Source organism: Argentina anserina, chromosome 3 (genome assembly GCF_933775445.1).
Source record: "Argentina anserina chromosome 3, drPotAnse1.1, whole genome shotgun sequence".
In the NCBI taxonomy this organism is placed as follows: domain Eukaryota; kingdom Viridiplantae; phylum Streptophyta; class Magnoliopsida; order Rosales; family Rosaceae; genus Argentina; species Argentina anserina.
Window position 1 is genome coordinate 13,751,631 of NC_065874.1, and position 14,480 is coordinate 13,766,110.

A 14,480-nucleotide genomic window follows, 5' to 3' on the forward strand; every position below is an offset into this window, starting at 1 on the left:
ATTTGATTGCTCGCTCTATTACGGCTTTTAAGTAAATGCTAGTAGAAGTACAAACCAGAGTGAGTAATTGTTGTAACCGTAGTGTGAACTTAGAAATTGTTGGAAATAAATGTGCATTTGTGAATGCTTTTATCAACTGAACAGACAGTGATTCATGCCATTCGAGCCATGACCTCTTGGAGAATAACTGTTGTATCTTGATAATATGTTTCAGTCTGGGACAGGTTCCTTTGCCTCACAGCACCATCAAGCTGATGAAACAGAATAAGAGAATGTTGTCAAAACTTAAATCGCAGCACAAACTTAAGAAAAAGAAGCATGTGTTCGTTATTGGTACCTTTTCGACTGTATTGAACAATCTGTTAGCAAGGTCAGTGAGTGGTTGTTTCTCATCGTCTGATGCTGCAGTGATAACTTTGTCGAAATCAAAGTACATGAATGTGGATTTAAGTCGCAGATACTTTTGTACATAGTTTAGTTTATCTTGTGCAATCAAATCCGCCATAGCCAGGAGATCAAAGGCATACTTCTTCAGCCTATACTTTCTCCCTTTGGTTCCAATGTCCGCCATATAGAGATGATTCTTTAGAAATGAACGCGTCCCCGTCTCCTCATTTGCAATTTCTGCAACGAAACCACACTTGCAGATCAGTAAACTGTCGCCAGTCGAATCTTTCAGACCATGGTCAACAACTTTCAGATCCCAACTGCCAAAATTGTTATGTAACACGCATGTTCATGCTACAAGTAGCACATTGCCAGAAAAACTTACTGTTATCAGCAGAAGGAACTGGCAGAAGGCCATCAATCCAGAACCCGTTGCTGCCTTCGGCAAGGGCCGCTCCGCTTGAGGAGTTCCCAACAAGTGCAATAGAGGCAAGGCCTAATGCTAGCCTTCTTGTTGTTTGTAGTGCTTCTGGAACAGCATCTTTTTTCTTGCCTAAACATCCAACAATGCTAGCTCGCTTTTGGGTTCTTTGAAGGCTTGTAAGCCTTGATAGAACTGGCAGTGTTTCAGAGATTCCGTTTAAGTTTGCTAACTGAGCCATGGAGAATGGGAATGGCAGGTGTTGAGGAAAAGAGAGAGTGACTGGCAAGAATTTCAGTTATATCCGTTTGGAAGTTGTAGGCTACTACTGACCACCAGAACTCCAAAAGGATTATCTTCACTGGGGGATTATTTAGTAATTATCTATACTCAGTTGTACAAACGCAAGTGAATGCAAGATTGTCCACTTCCCAAATGGCATATTTACAAGAAAAACTGAAAAAGAAATCTCTTGACTTGAGACCAGTAAAAATAAGATAAAGATTGAGAAATTACATTCATGAAACAAAATAGTAGGCTTTATCGATTGTAAGCAGAACTTGTTTGAAGTATTGAAGATGGAAGTAAACCAGTCACGCCAATTTTTGTTAGAGGAACTGATGATCGATATCGGATGAAAAGTCCGGTCACAATGCCCAACTATGAGCTAGCATGAGTACTATTGGTAAACAAAAATCGATCAGTAGGACAATGATCAAGAAAGTCGAAATCCACTATGATTTGACTGCGTGAGTAGCTCGAAAATTAAGAAGAAATTCTCAAAAGCAAGATCTGTGAGTTAGCCTTTCTCTGTATGTCCAAGTATACTTCTCCAAGCGCCTGTTGCTGCTACAATAACGTACTATCATGTTCGCAAGTTTACTAGCTACGATGCTCGCTGCTGAAACTGTTGTTGATGACGAGCTAGTCAAAAGCAATACTTGCTTTCCCAAATTCGTAACTCTGATCCAATTTTTCTGCGACATATAAATCATATACATGACAGAAAAGTTTGTCGCTACTTAGCTGACCATCCCTACTATAAATCACTGACAATAGGAACTTAAAATCAGAGCTGGCCAAGTGAAGGTGCGACGGACAAGATCGATGGTAGTGTCAATGTGGTGGTGTTCATCATAACCTACTTTTGAAGTGCTACATTGAAGGTACCTAATAGTACAACCTTTGAATTCATAACAATGGCACAATAGAAACTTCCAGCTGCATAAACCACATCCTTGAATCTACAATCATCAGGATTCACACAAGGAAGTTGATCTATACTCCATCTTCTATATCGTAGGTTGTATGTAGTTATAGTGAAATAGTGATCTTCTTCTCCTTCCCCTTCATCCCCTTCTCCTTCTCCAATACCACGAGGTGCCCTACTTCTCCATACGACGAAGATAACGCAATCCAGAGAAGTCGGAGCCGTCGAGAAAGCTGCTACCTCCAAACTTCTATTATATCCATAGTTCCAGTCTAATGGAGGCACTTGTACTTTTTGAGTCAAGTCGTAAAAAGGATCAAGAACAAGTAAGAATGTCCTATTAGGGCTTGTTTCTGACTTTACAAACAGCAACCAATCTGAATATGAACAACAACAATTTCCACATCGGTTTTCCTTGCTTTGAATTCCTTCGTCTTCCAATACCTTTCTGTAATAACCCAATTGAAAATTCGATGATAAATCAAAGAACCTTGTATAAGAAATAGTTCTGGATTCTGTTCTAGAGGAGTAGTAGACATCGGAACATCTGGCTACCTCTAGCATAAACATTGCACGTCGACGTTGAATCTTATTTTTGCCGTCGTCGTCGTCGAGGGAAGCTCGCCGCCACTGTTTGCACACAATACCAAAGCGCAGAAAATCAATATATGAGAGACGATCGGCCACTTCTCTCAACTGGTCGATTGGAAGATCAGACCAACAACAATGGTTTGAGCGTCTATTCTGATCACATAATCTCTTCGCCATGATCGATCTCTCGTTGGATCAGATTTGAAATCAACTGATGCTAGAACCAAAGGGTAGCTAGGGTTTCACTAGCAAAGGAAATAAGTTGTGGTTTGGGCCCCAAGGGTCAAGGTTTCATTTGCCCGGTGAGATAATTGTACAATCCGCCACCGATCTCTCTTAGTTGTAATATTAAATTTCATTTATTTAGTACGTTTTACCATTCTCATAATAATTTTTCTATTGGAATATGAAATCAACAATATTATGGGCAGCACATAGAGTCCGCACACACTAGCTAGTGCGAGATCAAATCTGTCTCTAATACTCTATACCACATCACACATGAATGGTTGGATGAAGAACAAAACTATGTTGAATCCGGGATTTGAAAATGGACGATATCAATTAAATTGCCATTATCAGCAAGGAGATTTTTGAAGTAGTAAAGTACATTGAATTAGGAGATCTAGCTAAAACTCTCAGAAAGATGGTACCAAACAAAAACAATGTACAGTATATCGGAAAATAGATTAATGATTTCAAACAATAACATGCAATAACAATCATGCAACTTTGTTGAGGCTAGGAATCCAAGGACGCAGGAAGATTGCTTAACAAACTCCTAGCCCCCACTGCTGATGGAGCCAAATTCAATGATAAAGAAGTATCAACTCTTTTCCAATTCTCCTGCGACGAATAATCAAACCCATAAACCTCCAGATAAAAAACACCTCGCTGTCGATGATAAACGGTCAATATGAGCTTCCCATTAGATTTACTCACTTTTAGATGTGTTGGACAATATGGAAGTTTTAGGGTGGAGATGGGATTGTTCACTAAAACCCAATGTTGAAGAGCAGCATCGAAAGTTCCCAATACAATCTCGGACGAGTCGATAACAATAACAAAGTATAAAACTCCATCCACATAAACCATGTCCCTGAACTCACCATCAAAACAGGGAAACAAGTACGAGTAGCCCGTCCTCTTAATTCTTTCATCACGGAAGGGTGGTACCTTAAACATATTCCATCTTCCATCTTGTTGGTTATATGTGGTAATACTGAAATATCTCTGCCTCTCACTGTAAGTAGCGAGCCATAGGATAAAAATAACACAATCTGGAGAAGTTGGAGTGGTCGTCATGGTGGCTAACTCAACCTTCTTGCACCAAAACAAGTCCTCCTTTAATAATTGTGGAGGCAGAGTCAATTCCATAGTCTCTTTGCGAAGAGGATTATGAACAAAGAATGTAAACATATCTAGATCAGCATCATAACATGTTGTATGGTCTGATCTAAACAGAAACAACCAACCGGAATTTGGGCAACACAAAGCTGTTTTCAGAGTCGGACGACGTCGTAATTCTTTTTGCTTTTGTACCAGGTTTCTGAACCAGAAGCTCCCACGGGATCTTAGATCAGAGTACATGGCTTCACAGTAGATTTCGGTTGCACGTCTTTTGTATTTGTTCTGGGTGTAGCCCCCGCACAGTATTAAACGTCGGTCGTCGGGAATAGCTTTCTTCCATGTTTTGCATACGACGCCAAAGCGAACAACATCGCGGTATGAGAGACGTCCGGTCACTTTTGTTAAGAGCTCGATCGGAAGATCAGTCGACCAACAATATTGGCGGTCCGATTTTCTCATGAAAGCAAGCTACGTACGGTGAACTCGAGTTTGTGTGTAGGAGTAGGACTTTTTATCTCTATCTCTACTGCTATAACATAAACCCTTATCCGGTTAACAATTTCACTAATAAATTGAAGCATCTTCATCTATTAGTGTCAACAGCTTTACTAATAAATTAAATTTCCGAACATACTCAATCTGAAAACAAAATATTATTTACAAGTTTGATATCAAAATGATATGTATCCCGGATCATAGTTTTATTTGTAGTCCCGATTTTGTGGCATCGCACATAAAAGGTTAACATGCAAGTTGTGTTTCGTAAAATCGATGTGATTTTGCTATTATCAATTTGGATGAGACACACATGATCTACATATAGTTATAAGGTTAACATGTTTTGTGAAATTGATGCGAGTATGCTAATATCAATTTGGAGGTGGCACATATCGATCTGTATATATAAGTTGGCATTATGCAACAAGTTATAGTTGGATCAATCTTAATATATTGGAGGTAACTAAAGAATTATGGTTTACCACATGTACCTGTTATTTTGATAAGTAGAATTCATAGGAGTTGGAAACAATGAGCATTAGCATTCAAAAACGATTTTGTTGCGCTAGTGTTTGAACCGTGTTTGCCCATGTTGTCGTTGCATGCTTATTTGATAAGAAGCCTTAAGTGTCACATATACATCATAATAAATCAGTTGGTCATCCCACAGAAATGAGATCGTGTGCTCTACGCACAATAGTGACAATAGCATCCTCAACGTGCTACGCATTGTGTCCCTGAATGCTTGGACGTAAGAAATGCTTTAAAGCCCAAGGCCCAAATAGCGTGATACAAAGTCACAACTGAATGGAATGGAGAGACCAGTAGTGGCGTGTGACGAAAGAGACAGAAAGATCCACCAATTCGAAATCCCACATTCAGACTCAGACTCTTCCTTCCTAACCCACCTTTTTTTGTCTTCCTCCGACTCCTTTTTTAGCCGGAATTCTTTTTCGCCGGCAACATGGTCTCCCCGGAAAACACCAACTGGCTCTACGATTACGGCCTCATCGACGACGCCACCTTCCCCATCTCCTCCTCCGCCTTCAACTGGCCCGTCCAGCCCCTCCCCGGCTCCTCCACCGTCAGGTACCCTTCTATCCGCAATTAAATTAGGGTTTTTTCTGCTCTTTTGAATTCTGATTGGAATTGGGTGCTGTCTGAATCGGTAAAAAGCAGCTGTTTTTAGGTTGGTTGGGTTTGTTTTTTTAGGGCTTGGAGGAGTTGAATTTCGTGTGATTGGTCAAATTGGGTTGAATGTAAGTGTCTCTTTTTGTATGTAGGTTGAACTAGTCAATTTATTGTGGGGCAATGTTACTGTAGCGTGTTCTGATAGTGGAAGCAAATCTGATTTGGGACAATCTGCTGGCTAATTATGTGTGTATGATTGGAACTGAATTAGGGCTCTCTGTGTTTGGGGTTTCGCTTTCTGTCTTGTGTTAGAGGAGTTTGAAGGTTTTGCTTTTCATGTGTTGGAAATGAGTATGGGCTCTGTTTAGGAGTGGCACTAGTAGTTCGAGCTTGGCTTTGTTTGTTGGTGGGTTGACATGCTATGTCTAAAGTACTTGATGTCCCTTGTAGTTGGATCTTTCACTTCATTTTTTCTGGGGTTCTGATGGAGAATAGAGACATTGACTAGTCACAGCATACAAGATATTAGCAAGTAATTAGATGGATTGTGGGTCTTATTTATTTATTTATTCTTTTTTTTTTCTATTTCATTTTAACTAAGAAATCTCCCACTCGTACTTCAACTGTAGCAATAAGCCTGGTACGCATCGTAAAATGCCAGAGCCACATCGGATGAAACATGGTCTTGACTATTCCATGTTGGTCTGGATCTTGAGTTGAATTACATTTGGAAGTGTTTTAACAGGGAATTCTGGAAAAATTAGTAATGTGTTTCGAACATTACATCTATCATTGATGGGCTAGGTTTTGGAGTTACTGTAAGTATCTATGAGAGTAATGAGAAAAGTAGTGGCTTAATTTTGTAGTTGGAGAGGAGGACATGTTAGAGCAAGGTTTTGGGTGTTTCTATTATCGTATTTTTGCAGTGCATCAAGTTCCTGTGTCAAACCTGTTACAAGTATTTGTACTGCTACTCATTATTATTTTGTGGTGTGATGGTCTGTTTCGTAGTGTTGAACTTGATGGCTCATTGGGGGATGTTGAGGGATTTAGGGAATCTGGCTCAAAGAAGAGGTATGTACTTAATTGGTTGTGTTCTGATAGCCTATGCTGCTCATAAACTATAGATTAGTTTGTTTCTCACCAACCTGGTATTTAATATCTTATCATAATATATTTAAAACAAGCATGCTTATTTGTCATCATCATTGTCGATAATTCATGGATATTGAACTCTCGAAGCAATATCAAGCCCTTGTGGATTATTGAACTTGGCAATCTTTGTTTCAGAGGACATGATCACATAGGCAACAAGAAAGGAAAAACCTGAACATAACATCAGATCATGTTCTATTGAATGTACAAACTGATGAAAAAAGCCCGTTTACACAAGAAGCACACATGTGTGTTAGTTTGATTTCAATAATTGAGGCATGTTGTGTCAAATTTCATATCAATACTGGGCTAGTTTTCTTATCAATTCTATGTAGGTTAATTTGTTCTCCATATGATGTTAGAGAAATCCTGTCATACAATATCACATGTTGTTTCATGGGGTTTGAGCCTATTTCCATAGTAGTGTCACAGAATTGAGTTGATAAAACTAGTAAGTGTTTCTAGTCATATCTTAATGTAGCTGTCTTCATCTATCTGTTGCATTTGCTCTCCTGCAGGGTTAGATCTGAATCATCCTGTGCAACTAGCTCCAAGGCATGTAGGGAGAAGTTGCGAAGGGATAGGCTGAATGACAAGTACTATATTTTTATATTCTCCTCTTTCTCTTGTCTCCTTTGCACTTGTACTCTGTAAAGCGTTCGTATTTTTATGCTTGATATGAACTGATAATAGGTTTGTGGAATTGGGCACTATATTGGAGCCTGGAAGGCCACCTAAGACTGACAAGGCTGCTATTTTGATTGATGCTGTCCGAATGGTGAATCAATTACGTGGTGAAGCCCAGAAGTTGAAGGATTCAAATTCTAGCCTCCAGGAGAAGATCAAGGAACTGAAGGTAAACCTTTGTTTACTTTGAATTCCAAGGTTTAAGACAGTTGCTTGTCAGAAGTTGCAAGGTAAACTATTTTTCCCCTTGTGCAGACAGAAAAGACTGAACTCCGTGATGAGAAGCAGAGGCTGAAGTCAGAGAAAGAAAAATTGGAGCAGCAACTGAAGGCCATGACTGCACCACCGAGCTTCTTGCCAGCCCCTCCTGCGATGCCTGCTGCATTTGCTGCTCAAGGCCAAGCCCATGGCAACAAGATGGTGCCTTTCATTGGTTACCCTGGGGTGGCAATGTGGCAGTTCATGCCACCTGCTGCTGTGGATACATCCCAGGATCATGTACTTCGCCCACCAGTTGCTTAAGTTTACGGCTGGTATTCATACAAGCAATTTGGCATATCATTCTATCCCGAACTGAGTGTATTGTCTCGTTATTGTCCTTGTGTCGTGTCTTGTTCATTTTTAAGTTTCTACTGTCTTAACTGAATTTGGTGGGTGACCTGACTGTATCTCCAACTTGAATACTTCTATGAATTGATGCTGGTATTTACTTGTACATGGTAATAAGCTAATCAATCTGGCACCTTGTTACCACCATTTTCTTTTTGGATGGATGGAGATGGGTATGTGGGACACTTGGGTATGGTTCCAGAAAGGAAATGAGCACATTGTCAAAATCGGTAGGCTGCCTTTCTCAGCTGTGTGCTTTGCCGATTTGTAAAGATAGGTTCAGTTGGCAACTTTCCAGCACCAACAGCAGTATGCTACTAACAAATTTCACGCTGTTGTGCAAGCTTCAAATCCCAAATTATAGAAAATGGGTGCCTAATGTGATTCACGAGGATCCACATGTCCCAACTTTTCTATATTAAATGTTTAGTGCAGAATTCAATTACTGTAGTAGAACTTCCCTAATTTTTTCATCCTGGTTAATTTGAACCTGTAAATTGAGCAGTGGGGATGGACAAATATTACAGTAATTGAATAGTCGCGGTAGAAAACTTTGATCATAGAAAGATGGAAGTTAAAACAAGTGGAGTGTTTTCAAAGGCTCACAAGTCACAACCTGCCAAGAGATCTTATCTTCCAGTGTATCTTTCAACTACTTGGTTCTCTTTCAGCTCCTTCCTAGTCTGTTCAATCTCTGAAATGGCTTCCAATCTTCTCAGGATTCATACTGAAACCATCAAAACCCCAAACCCAGCAACCCCATTTTCACACACCAAAACCCTCCACCACCACCACTCCCAGCTCTCATTCCCTTCAACTCTCCTCAACAATTCCAGAGCCCTTTGCTCCCTTTCTTCCCCCACCCCACCAAACTCAAAAGAAGCAGCCATCCAACAAGCCAAGACATGTCTCACAAAAACCCTAGAGAAGCCCCTCAACAACCTCAGACTCACCAGCAAGCTCAAGAAGCTCAAACAGCCCCGGTTCCGTATCGAAATCCCGGTCGCCGACGACTCCCCGGAGTCCCTATCCCAGCTCGCTCTCCAGTTCTTCCGAGACCTCCCCATCACAAGAAAAGGCTCCCCGGTCAACATCGCAGTCCTATGGCCCGATATTGCCTCCACAGAATCCGCAGTTAAAGCCTTCAGGTCCTCCCCTTCAAGCCCAGTTGAGCATTTCGACATTCTCTCAGTGGCCAACGGTAATACCAGAATTTCAAACACCGCTGACGTGGCAGTGTTTTTGGCGCCAGACCCGTCCCAAGTGGCGGTTATGAAAACCGTGGCGGAGTTGCTGTATCCGAAGCCGGTGATTATGTTCAACCCCAAGTGGGGGTTTGAGGCAGAGGGCGAGTTCGGGGAGTTGAGTAGCTTTGTGGGTTCGTTTGAGGTCATCTTTTCGTTTATGGGTTTGGAAGTGAAGGGTCTATTGAGTAAGAGAAATGGGGTAGTTTTCAAGTGTGTGAAAAATGGGGTTGTGAGTGGGGAGAAGTGGGCGGTTCTTGTTGAGGAAGAACAAGGGGAGTTGAAGCTGGCTTCGACGTTTAAGACGAGACCTTCCATTTCTGAAGTGGAGTATGTTTTGTATAATTTGATGGCCATGAATTCGCCTGTAACGAAATCCGTCAAGTTCTTTAGGGATTTAGTGTCAAATGTAACCGGAAAGAAGTAGGTACTGAGTGGAATGAACGTTGCACTCTTCAATCTTTACTCACTTGTTTATATGCTGTCAAATTTGATGTCTTATTAGTCCTTTAGTTTGATTTTGGTTGTTTGGAAACCCCATGCTCTTGAAATTGTACTTCTCAGTGAATCAGTGAATCTTAATTCTTACGTTTTAAATTTGGATGCATGGAATAAGTACATAATTACATCTTGTGTTGTTTAACAAAATTTATGGTTGAAATTTCTAACCAGTGGAACAGAAGAAGAAAATACAAAGAATACAGATGAATAAAGCTAATGTCCACTGAGGGAGGAGAGTTCGGGAAAGTGAAGCTGGCGGTGCTGAATCCTCCTGTATTATAAACTCTGGGGGAAGAACTCTCTCATTTTCCTTCTCCACATATACAGCACACTCCTTATGATCATTGCCACTGCTATATACCTCTCGAAATTCAATCTAAGATTCCCTTACGTGACAACCCTTGATGAATTTATCTGTGAAGTCTACATACTTCGACCAAAGTGGTCGAAGTTTGGGAAATGCAATCTCTAACCACGGTTTTGCCCTCCCATTAAAATGAATGACAGCGGCACGCTTGGCATCAGCAGCAGTTGTGTTTTCCTGATATCCAAATCCCAGCATGTGCCAAAAAGGATCAATAACATGGACATGGCCATGGAATGCTATTAGGCCAGGGGGTAATGTTCCTAGCTGCCACAAGCTCAGGTCTGATTTCAAGTTCTGCATAATGGCATAATGCTTAGTATAATTTAGAATATAAAAGTATGAGTATTTGCTTCAAGTCAAGGTTATAAGTAACATGAGTAGCAGAGCTCACCTGTTCAAGCCAATAGTGATATGTACTGCTTATGTTAGTCTTCCTCCAAGCCTCTAGATCAAAAATGTTCATGCCATAAGCCCATGCACATGTATTGGGGTCGAAGTTTTTAGATATCAAAGGATGAGAGAAGTTCAGGTAGCTCTTAAACTTCTTTGACATAACGAATTTATCACTTCCTCTGCATGTTTCGACCGCTCCATTGACCTTTCCATTCATATCGATATCCCACAATGGGGAAAGATCAGTCTGAACTACTACGTCATCATCCAGGAACACCACTTTGTTCAGACTAGGAAACATCTGCATGGAGCACAAAAGACCATTAGTCTAGTGACTCCAGGCAAAATAGGATAATGGAAATGCTAGGAGTTAGAAGTATACCTCTGGTAGATGTATTCTGATATGATTCATGATTGAATTATACTTGGGACTAAGTGCCTGCAACTTTGCTGCAATGACATTAGGCCTATCTGTATTGTTTGCCACAATGGCTGATGACCCTCCTCTGAACTGTGATCTCACTTTTTGGTCTTTCTCCATTGCTTCCAGCACTGGCACCTTTCCCTTTGAAAACCAATCAAAATGGTGTAACGCCTTGACCTCAATAACTGCAGGGGATAAAGGATGCAGCGAAAACCATGCTTGCATTGGACAGTATGTCTTCCTGTCTGTGATTATGTGGATGACAACTTTGTGAGGGCGCAGCGAGTTTCGGACCAGGGAAGTGGCAACAACAGAAGCAGCAAGGATATTGTCCGAGGCGAGGACAAAGTGGAAGAAGGAATTGTCAACAAGAGAAGGGACAAATTCAGCAAAGGGGAGCTGGAGACGAGCGGCTGCGTTAGTTGAGTGTTCATTGGCCAACCTCAAGGCTAGGCAGTGGAGCTGTTTAGGTATACTGCTTGATGCTACATGCCTGTACAAGTACTCTTGGATTTTTGCATTTCTGGTTCTTTCCTCGAGTAGAGTGACCTGAAATAATAATCTATCACTTTTACTAGACACATAAGCACTCTTTCACCAGATCATATTTTTCTTCTATGGATCTTTTAAGACATGTATGTGTCGATTAATTGAATTCAAGCATCTGGTATTTCTTAAATGTGGCAACTTCAGTGACATATTAATTAGTTCTCAATGCAAAACATATTGAAAAGCAATACCATCTCTCTGAGCTTGACAGCAAAAGTCCTTGCGTCTATGTTGCTATCCTTTATCTCAGCCATAAACTCATCTAGGGACTGGGGAATGTCAGATCTTCCTTTTAGTTCATCTTTGCCAATGGGCTCTTCTAATACTTGGTAAACAACTTCTGGGACCTTTCAGAAATCAAAAGCAAATTGTTCATTAGGTAAAAAAACTGGTATGGCTTTAGTACAGCAACAATTTGGACAAAGTCCAGTGATAAAAATCATAAAACAACTTCTTTAAGTAGAGATAAGGATGAGGAGTTTACATTTGAATCAAGTCTTCTTCCCAAAATTTTTGGTCTTAGTCTTTTCCCCAAGCAACCTACCATTTTGACAAATGATAGCAATATATCAATAAATATAATGATAGAAATACACGACACATATAATAGCATGAAGACACTTCATGGATACTATTTTCAATTTAGGAAATGCTTGGCACCACCAAAGCTACAAGTTAGCAACTCAGCATTTTGACCGTGAAGATCCACAAGAATGTTGCTAATCAACAACTTGACAACACTATCTCAACAAACGAATGTCGTACACCAGCCCATTTTGTAGAAAAGAGATAGTATAAGTACCAAACTTAACAATATAAAACAGATCGTCGTCCTATGGTATCCACATGATTCACATTTTATGGCTTACAGGTTACAAATCAAATTTCCCTGTGGGTTGCTATCTGATGTTGCAATCAAGCACCTGTATCATATTCTCAAAGGAGCTCAAAGCTCAACTAAAAGAAGAAAATAGACGAGAGGAGCTTTGAGCTCGAACCAATAAAGAAAAGGCAAGAGACTGAAGTGAGGAGCTTTGAGCCTTAAGCAATGCCATTAGAATAATCAGAGGTGAATCTACCTACTCATCTATTTTCTATTTACAGTTTGCAATATCACAAGTTTAGTTAATTAGCAAAACACAGTAGATTGGGTAGCACATGAGTTTCCATAAGAAAACAAGGTGATTCAGTTCCTCTTGTTAGTTGTTAGAATCTTTGTTTATCATATCAGATTAATTTACCTAGTAGATGACAATTTTTGCTGCCACAATGATCCGACCAATGGTTTAAATCGTCAAATTTTATTTTATTAGTCCTTGTCGGCCTGCAATTGAAATTTTCAAGATAGAAGAGATGATGCTTCTTAATTATATGAATCCTAGATACCAACCAAGTGCTTTGAACAATGATTCAGGACTTTGTTTACTGTTGAACAAGATAAGATGAGTTTTAATATCTCAATACCTACAATTTTTGCTGATCTTGCATTTTTTATTATCATCAAGACTAAATAATATGTTTTGCCAATTACCACACAAATTGATACTACAGGGTAAAATTTTGTTTTTCAGGTATGTTATGTATATTGCTATATTTTCAATCAGATAGGAAACATATAACCTATCGGATTGTACTAAATTCAGCAATTTTATTGGAGTTTGAAGTTCGTTCGACTTGTTATCACAGTTTTTGCAGAAACACATGCATTATTCTTCAAGCCCTGAAACCAATGCTACCCAGTTCTTCGATTTTCAACTAATTAGTTGTGTTGGTGATTGTGTGTAGCAATGAAACTAAGCTAATACTAAATGGCTTGACTAGATTAACGTATGCACATACCTATTGTAGAGCACCTGGTTTCTCCTTCAATGGTGTCCACTGCTGTCATGACAAACACAAACCTGAGAAGAAATGTGAAGAAGAGAATAGAATAGAAGAGCATCCGATAGGAGAGCCGTCTGGACCCGACTTTCACCTTGATGAATTCTCTAACTTCTTTCCCAGGGAAAACTGTGACATGCCTCAAGCTGGGTGATATATGAAGCTGCATTTTGTGCCAATCAAATCGAAACCCAGCCAGAGCTTTCCCTATTATGTTTCTATCTGGGGTTGGCAATTTAAATCACCCAAAGAAGATGAAAGTGCAAGTGCAAGAAGCCATGGAAGATGTAGCTGTAAAAGGAATGGTTTTGAATAGGGCTTATTAAGGTAGCCTGTCTGTTACCTAACCTTGCTTAGTTTTTGGGCTATATAGATAGCAAGGTTTTATGGGATTATATTATATGTGAGCTCATGGAGAATTTGAAGAGGATGGAGGGTTGTTAAGGGAGAAAGAGACATGAGACTGATGTTGTTTGTTAGAGAGGTTTGGCTTGGTTTTGAAGGAGGGAAGTTGAGGGAGCTATGAAAATGAATAAGGGACTAAATGAAATAAATTATAGTACGTAGTGTCAAATGTGAAGGGGATGTTTTGAGTTTGGTGTTTGCTTGGCTTTGCCTCCACATGAGGTTGTTCTTACTTAGTAGAACAAATGAGACTTTGGAGTTTTGAAGTATGAGTATTTGACAGAACAGGGCTTCTAAATGGAAAATGACTGTTAACCTTGGGGTTTGGTTGTTGGGAGTGAAATTGCAGGAACCCTTATGATTCTATATTTCTATTCAGATTAATGAGAGGAGGGAGACTTTAAGTAGAGGACTAGTTTTGCTCTTGTAAACTTGTAAAATGGTTTGCAGGGGTTTCAAACTTTGAATAGGGTAATGGTACGTTGGTAACGGCAGGTAAAATAGCAAACAAGCATTGTACATGGTAGTAATTGGATTCTTGCACAAAATTTAAGTAGGCATTGAATTGTAATTTTTTCATTAATTGTTGAATTTCATTATATTGTATTTATGAAAGGAGTTACATTTGGTGATATCGGAATAGACACAATTGAGGGTCAAACCAAGATGGTGTCTCA

The 14,480-nt window shown here is 39.9% G+C and overlaps 4 protein-coding genes across 4 annotated transcripts; 2 read left to right on the forward strand and 2 right to left on the reverse strand.

Moving 5' to 3' along the window:
• Positions 1–118: 118 nt before the first annotated feature.
• Positions 119–1,049, reverse strand: LOC126785735 (photosynthetic NDH subunit of lumenal location 3, chloroplastic). The gene is made up of 3 exons (XM_050511361.1): positions 773–1,049; positions 338–624; positions 119–251 (listed from the first exon to the last, which is right to left on the reverse strand). Exons 1-3 carry the CDS (start codon positions 1,047–1,049, stop codon positions 153–155), a joined length of 663 nt encoding a protein of 220 aa, XP_050367318.1. The 3' UTR covers positions 119–152.
• A 4,241-nt stretch (positions 1,050–5,290) lies between these two features.
• Positions 5,291–8,145, forward strand: LOC126786122 (transcription factor ILR3). The gene is made up of 5 exons (XM_050511840.1): positions 5,291–5,546; positions 6,600–6,662; positions 7,262–7,339; positions 7,437–7,599; positions 7,686–8,145. The coding sequence occupies exons 1-5, from the start codon at positions 5,422–5,424 to the stop codon at positions 7,950–7,952; spliced, it is 696 nt and encodes a 231-aa protein (XP_050367797.1). The 5' UTR covers positions 5,291–5,421; the 3' UTR covers positions 7,953–8,145.
• Positions 8,146–8,679: 534 nt separating this feature from the next.
• Positions 8,680–9,710, forward strand: LOC126786661 (uncharacterized). Its single transcript, XM_050512552.1, has one exon. The coding sequence runs from the start codon at positions 8,739–8,741 to the stop codon at positions 9,708–9,710; it is 972 nt and encodes a 323-aa protein (XP_050368509.1). The 5' UTR covers positions 8,680–8,738.
• A 440-nt stretch (positions 9,711–10,150) lies between these two features.
• Positions 10,151–13,740, reverse strand: LOC126786660 (probable galacturonosyltransferase 12). The gene is made up of 6 exons (XM_050512551.1): positions 13,357–13,740; positions 12,002–12,057; positions 11,709–11,864; positions 10,927–11,517; positions 10,543–10,845; positions 10,151–10,445 (listed from the first exon to the last, which is right to left on the reverse strand). Exons 1-6 carry the CDS (start codon positions 13,565–13,567, stop codon positions 10,161–10,163), a joined length of 1,602 nt encoding a protein of 533 aa, XP_050368508.1. The 5' UTR covers positions 13,568–13,740; the 3' UTR covers positions 10,151–10,160.
• Between the last annotated feature and the right edge of the window lie 740 nt (positions 13,741–14,480).

Excerpts from the sequence above, each read along its gene's own strand:
- LOC126786660 (XM_050512551.1), bottom strand. The coding sequence starts at position 13,567 with ATGCAGCTTCATATATCACCCAGCTTGAGGCATGTCACAGTTTTCCCT. Across the intron at positions 12,058-13,356 it reads AACCAGGTGCTCTACAATAG|GTTGCTTGGGGAAAAGACTA; the intron begins GTATGTGCATAC and ends TCAAAATGGTAG. Across the intron at positions 11,518-11,708 it reads CTGTCAAGCTCAGAGAGATG|GTCACTCTACTCGAGGAAAG; the intron begins GTATTGCTTTTC and ends TTATTATTTCAG.
- LOC126786122 (XM_050511840.1), top strand. The coding sequence starts at position 5,422 with ATGGTCTCCCCGGAAAACACCAACTGGCTCTACGATTACGGCCTCATC. Across the intron at positions 5,547-6,599 it reads CCCGGCTCCTCCACCGTCAG|TGTTGAACTTGATGGCTCAT; the intron begins GTACCCTTCTAT and ends TCTGTTTCGTAG. Across the intron at positions 6,663-7,261 it reads GAATCTGGCTCAAAGAAGAG|GGTTAGATCTGAATCATCCT; the intron begins GTATGTACTTAA and ends GCTCTCCTGCAG.
- LOC126785735 (XM_050511361.1), bottom strand. The coding sequence starts at position 1,049 with ATGGCTCAGTTAGCAAACTTAAACGGAATCTCTGAAACACTGCCAGTT. Across the intron at positions 625-772 it reads AGTTCCTTCTGCTGATAACA|AAATTGCAAATGAGGAGACG; the intron begins GTAAGTTTTTCT and ends GTTTCGTTGCAG. Across the intron at positions 252-337 it reads TGTTCAATACAGTCGAAAAG|CTTGATGGTGCTGTGAGGCA; the intron begins GTACCAATAACG and ends CTGTTTCATCAG.
- LOC126786661 (XM_050512552.1), top strand. The coding sequence starts at position 8,739 with ATGGCTTCCAATCTTCTCAGGATTCATACTGAAACCATCAAAACCCCA.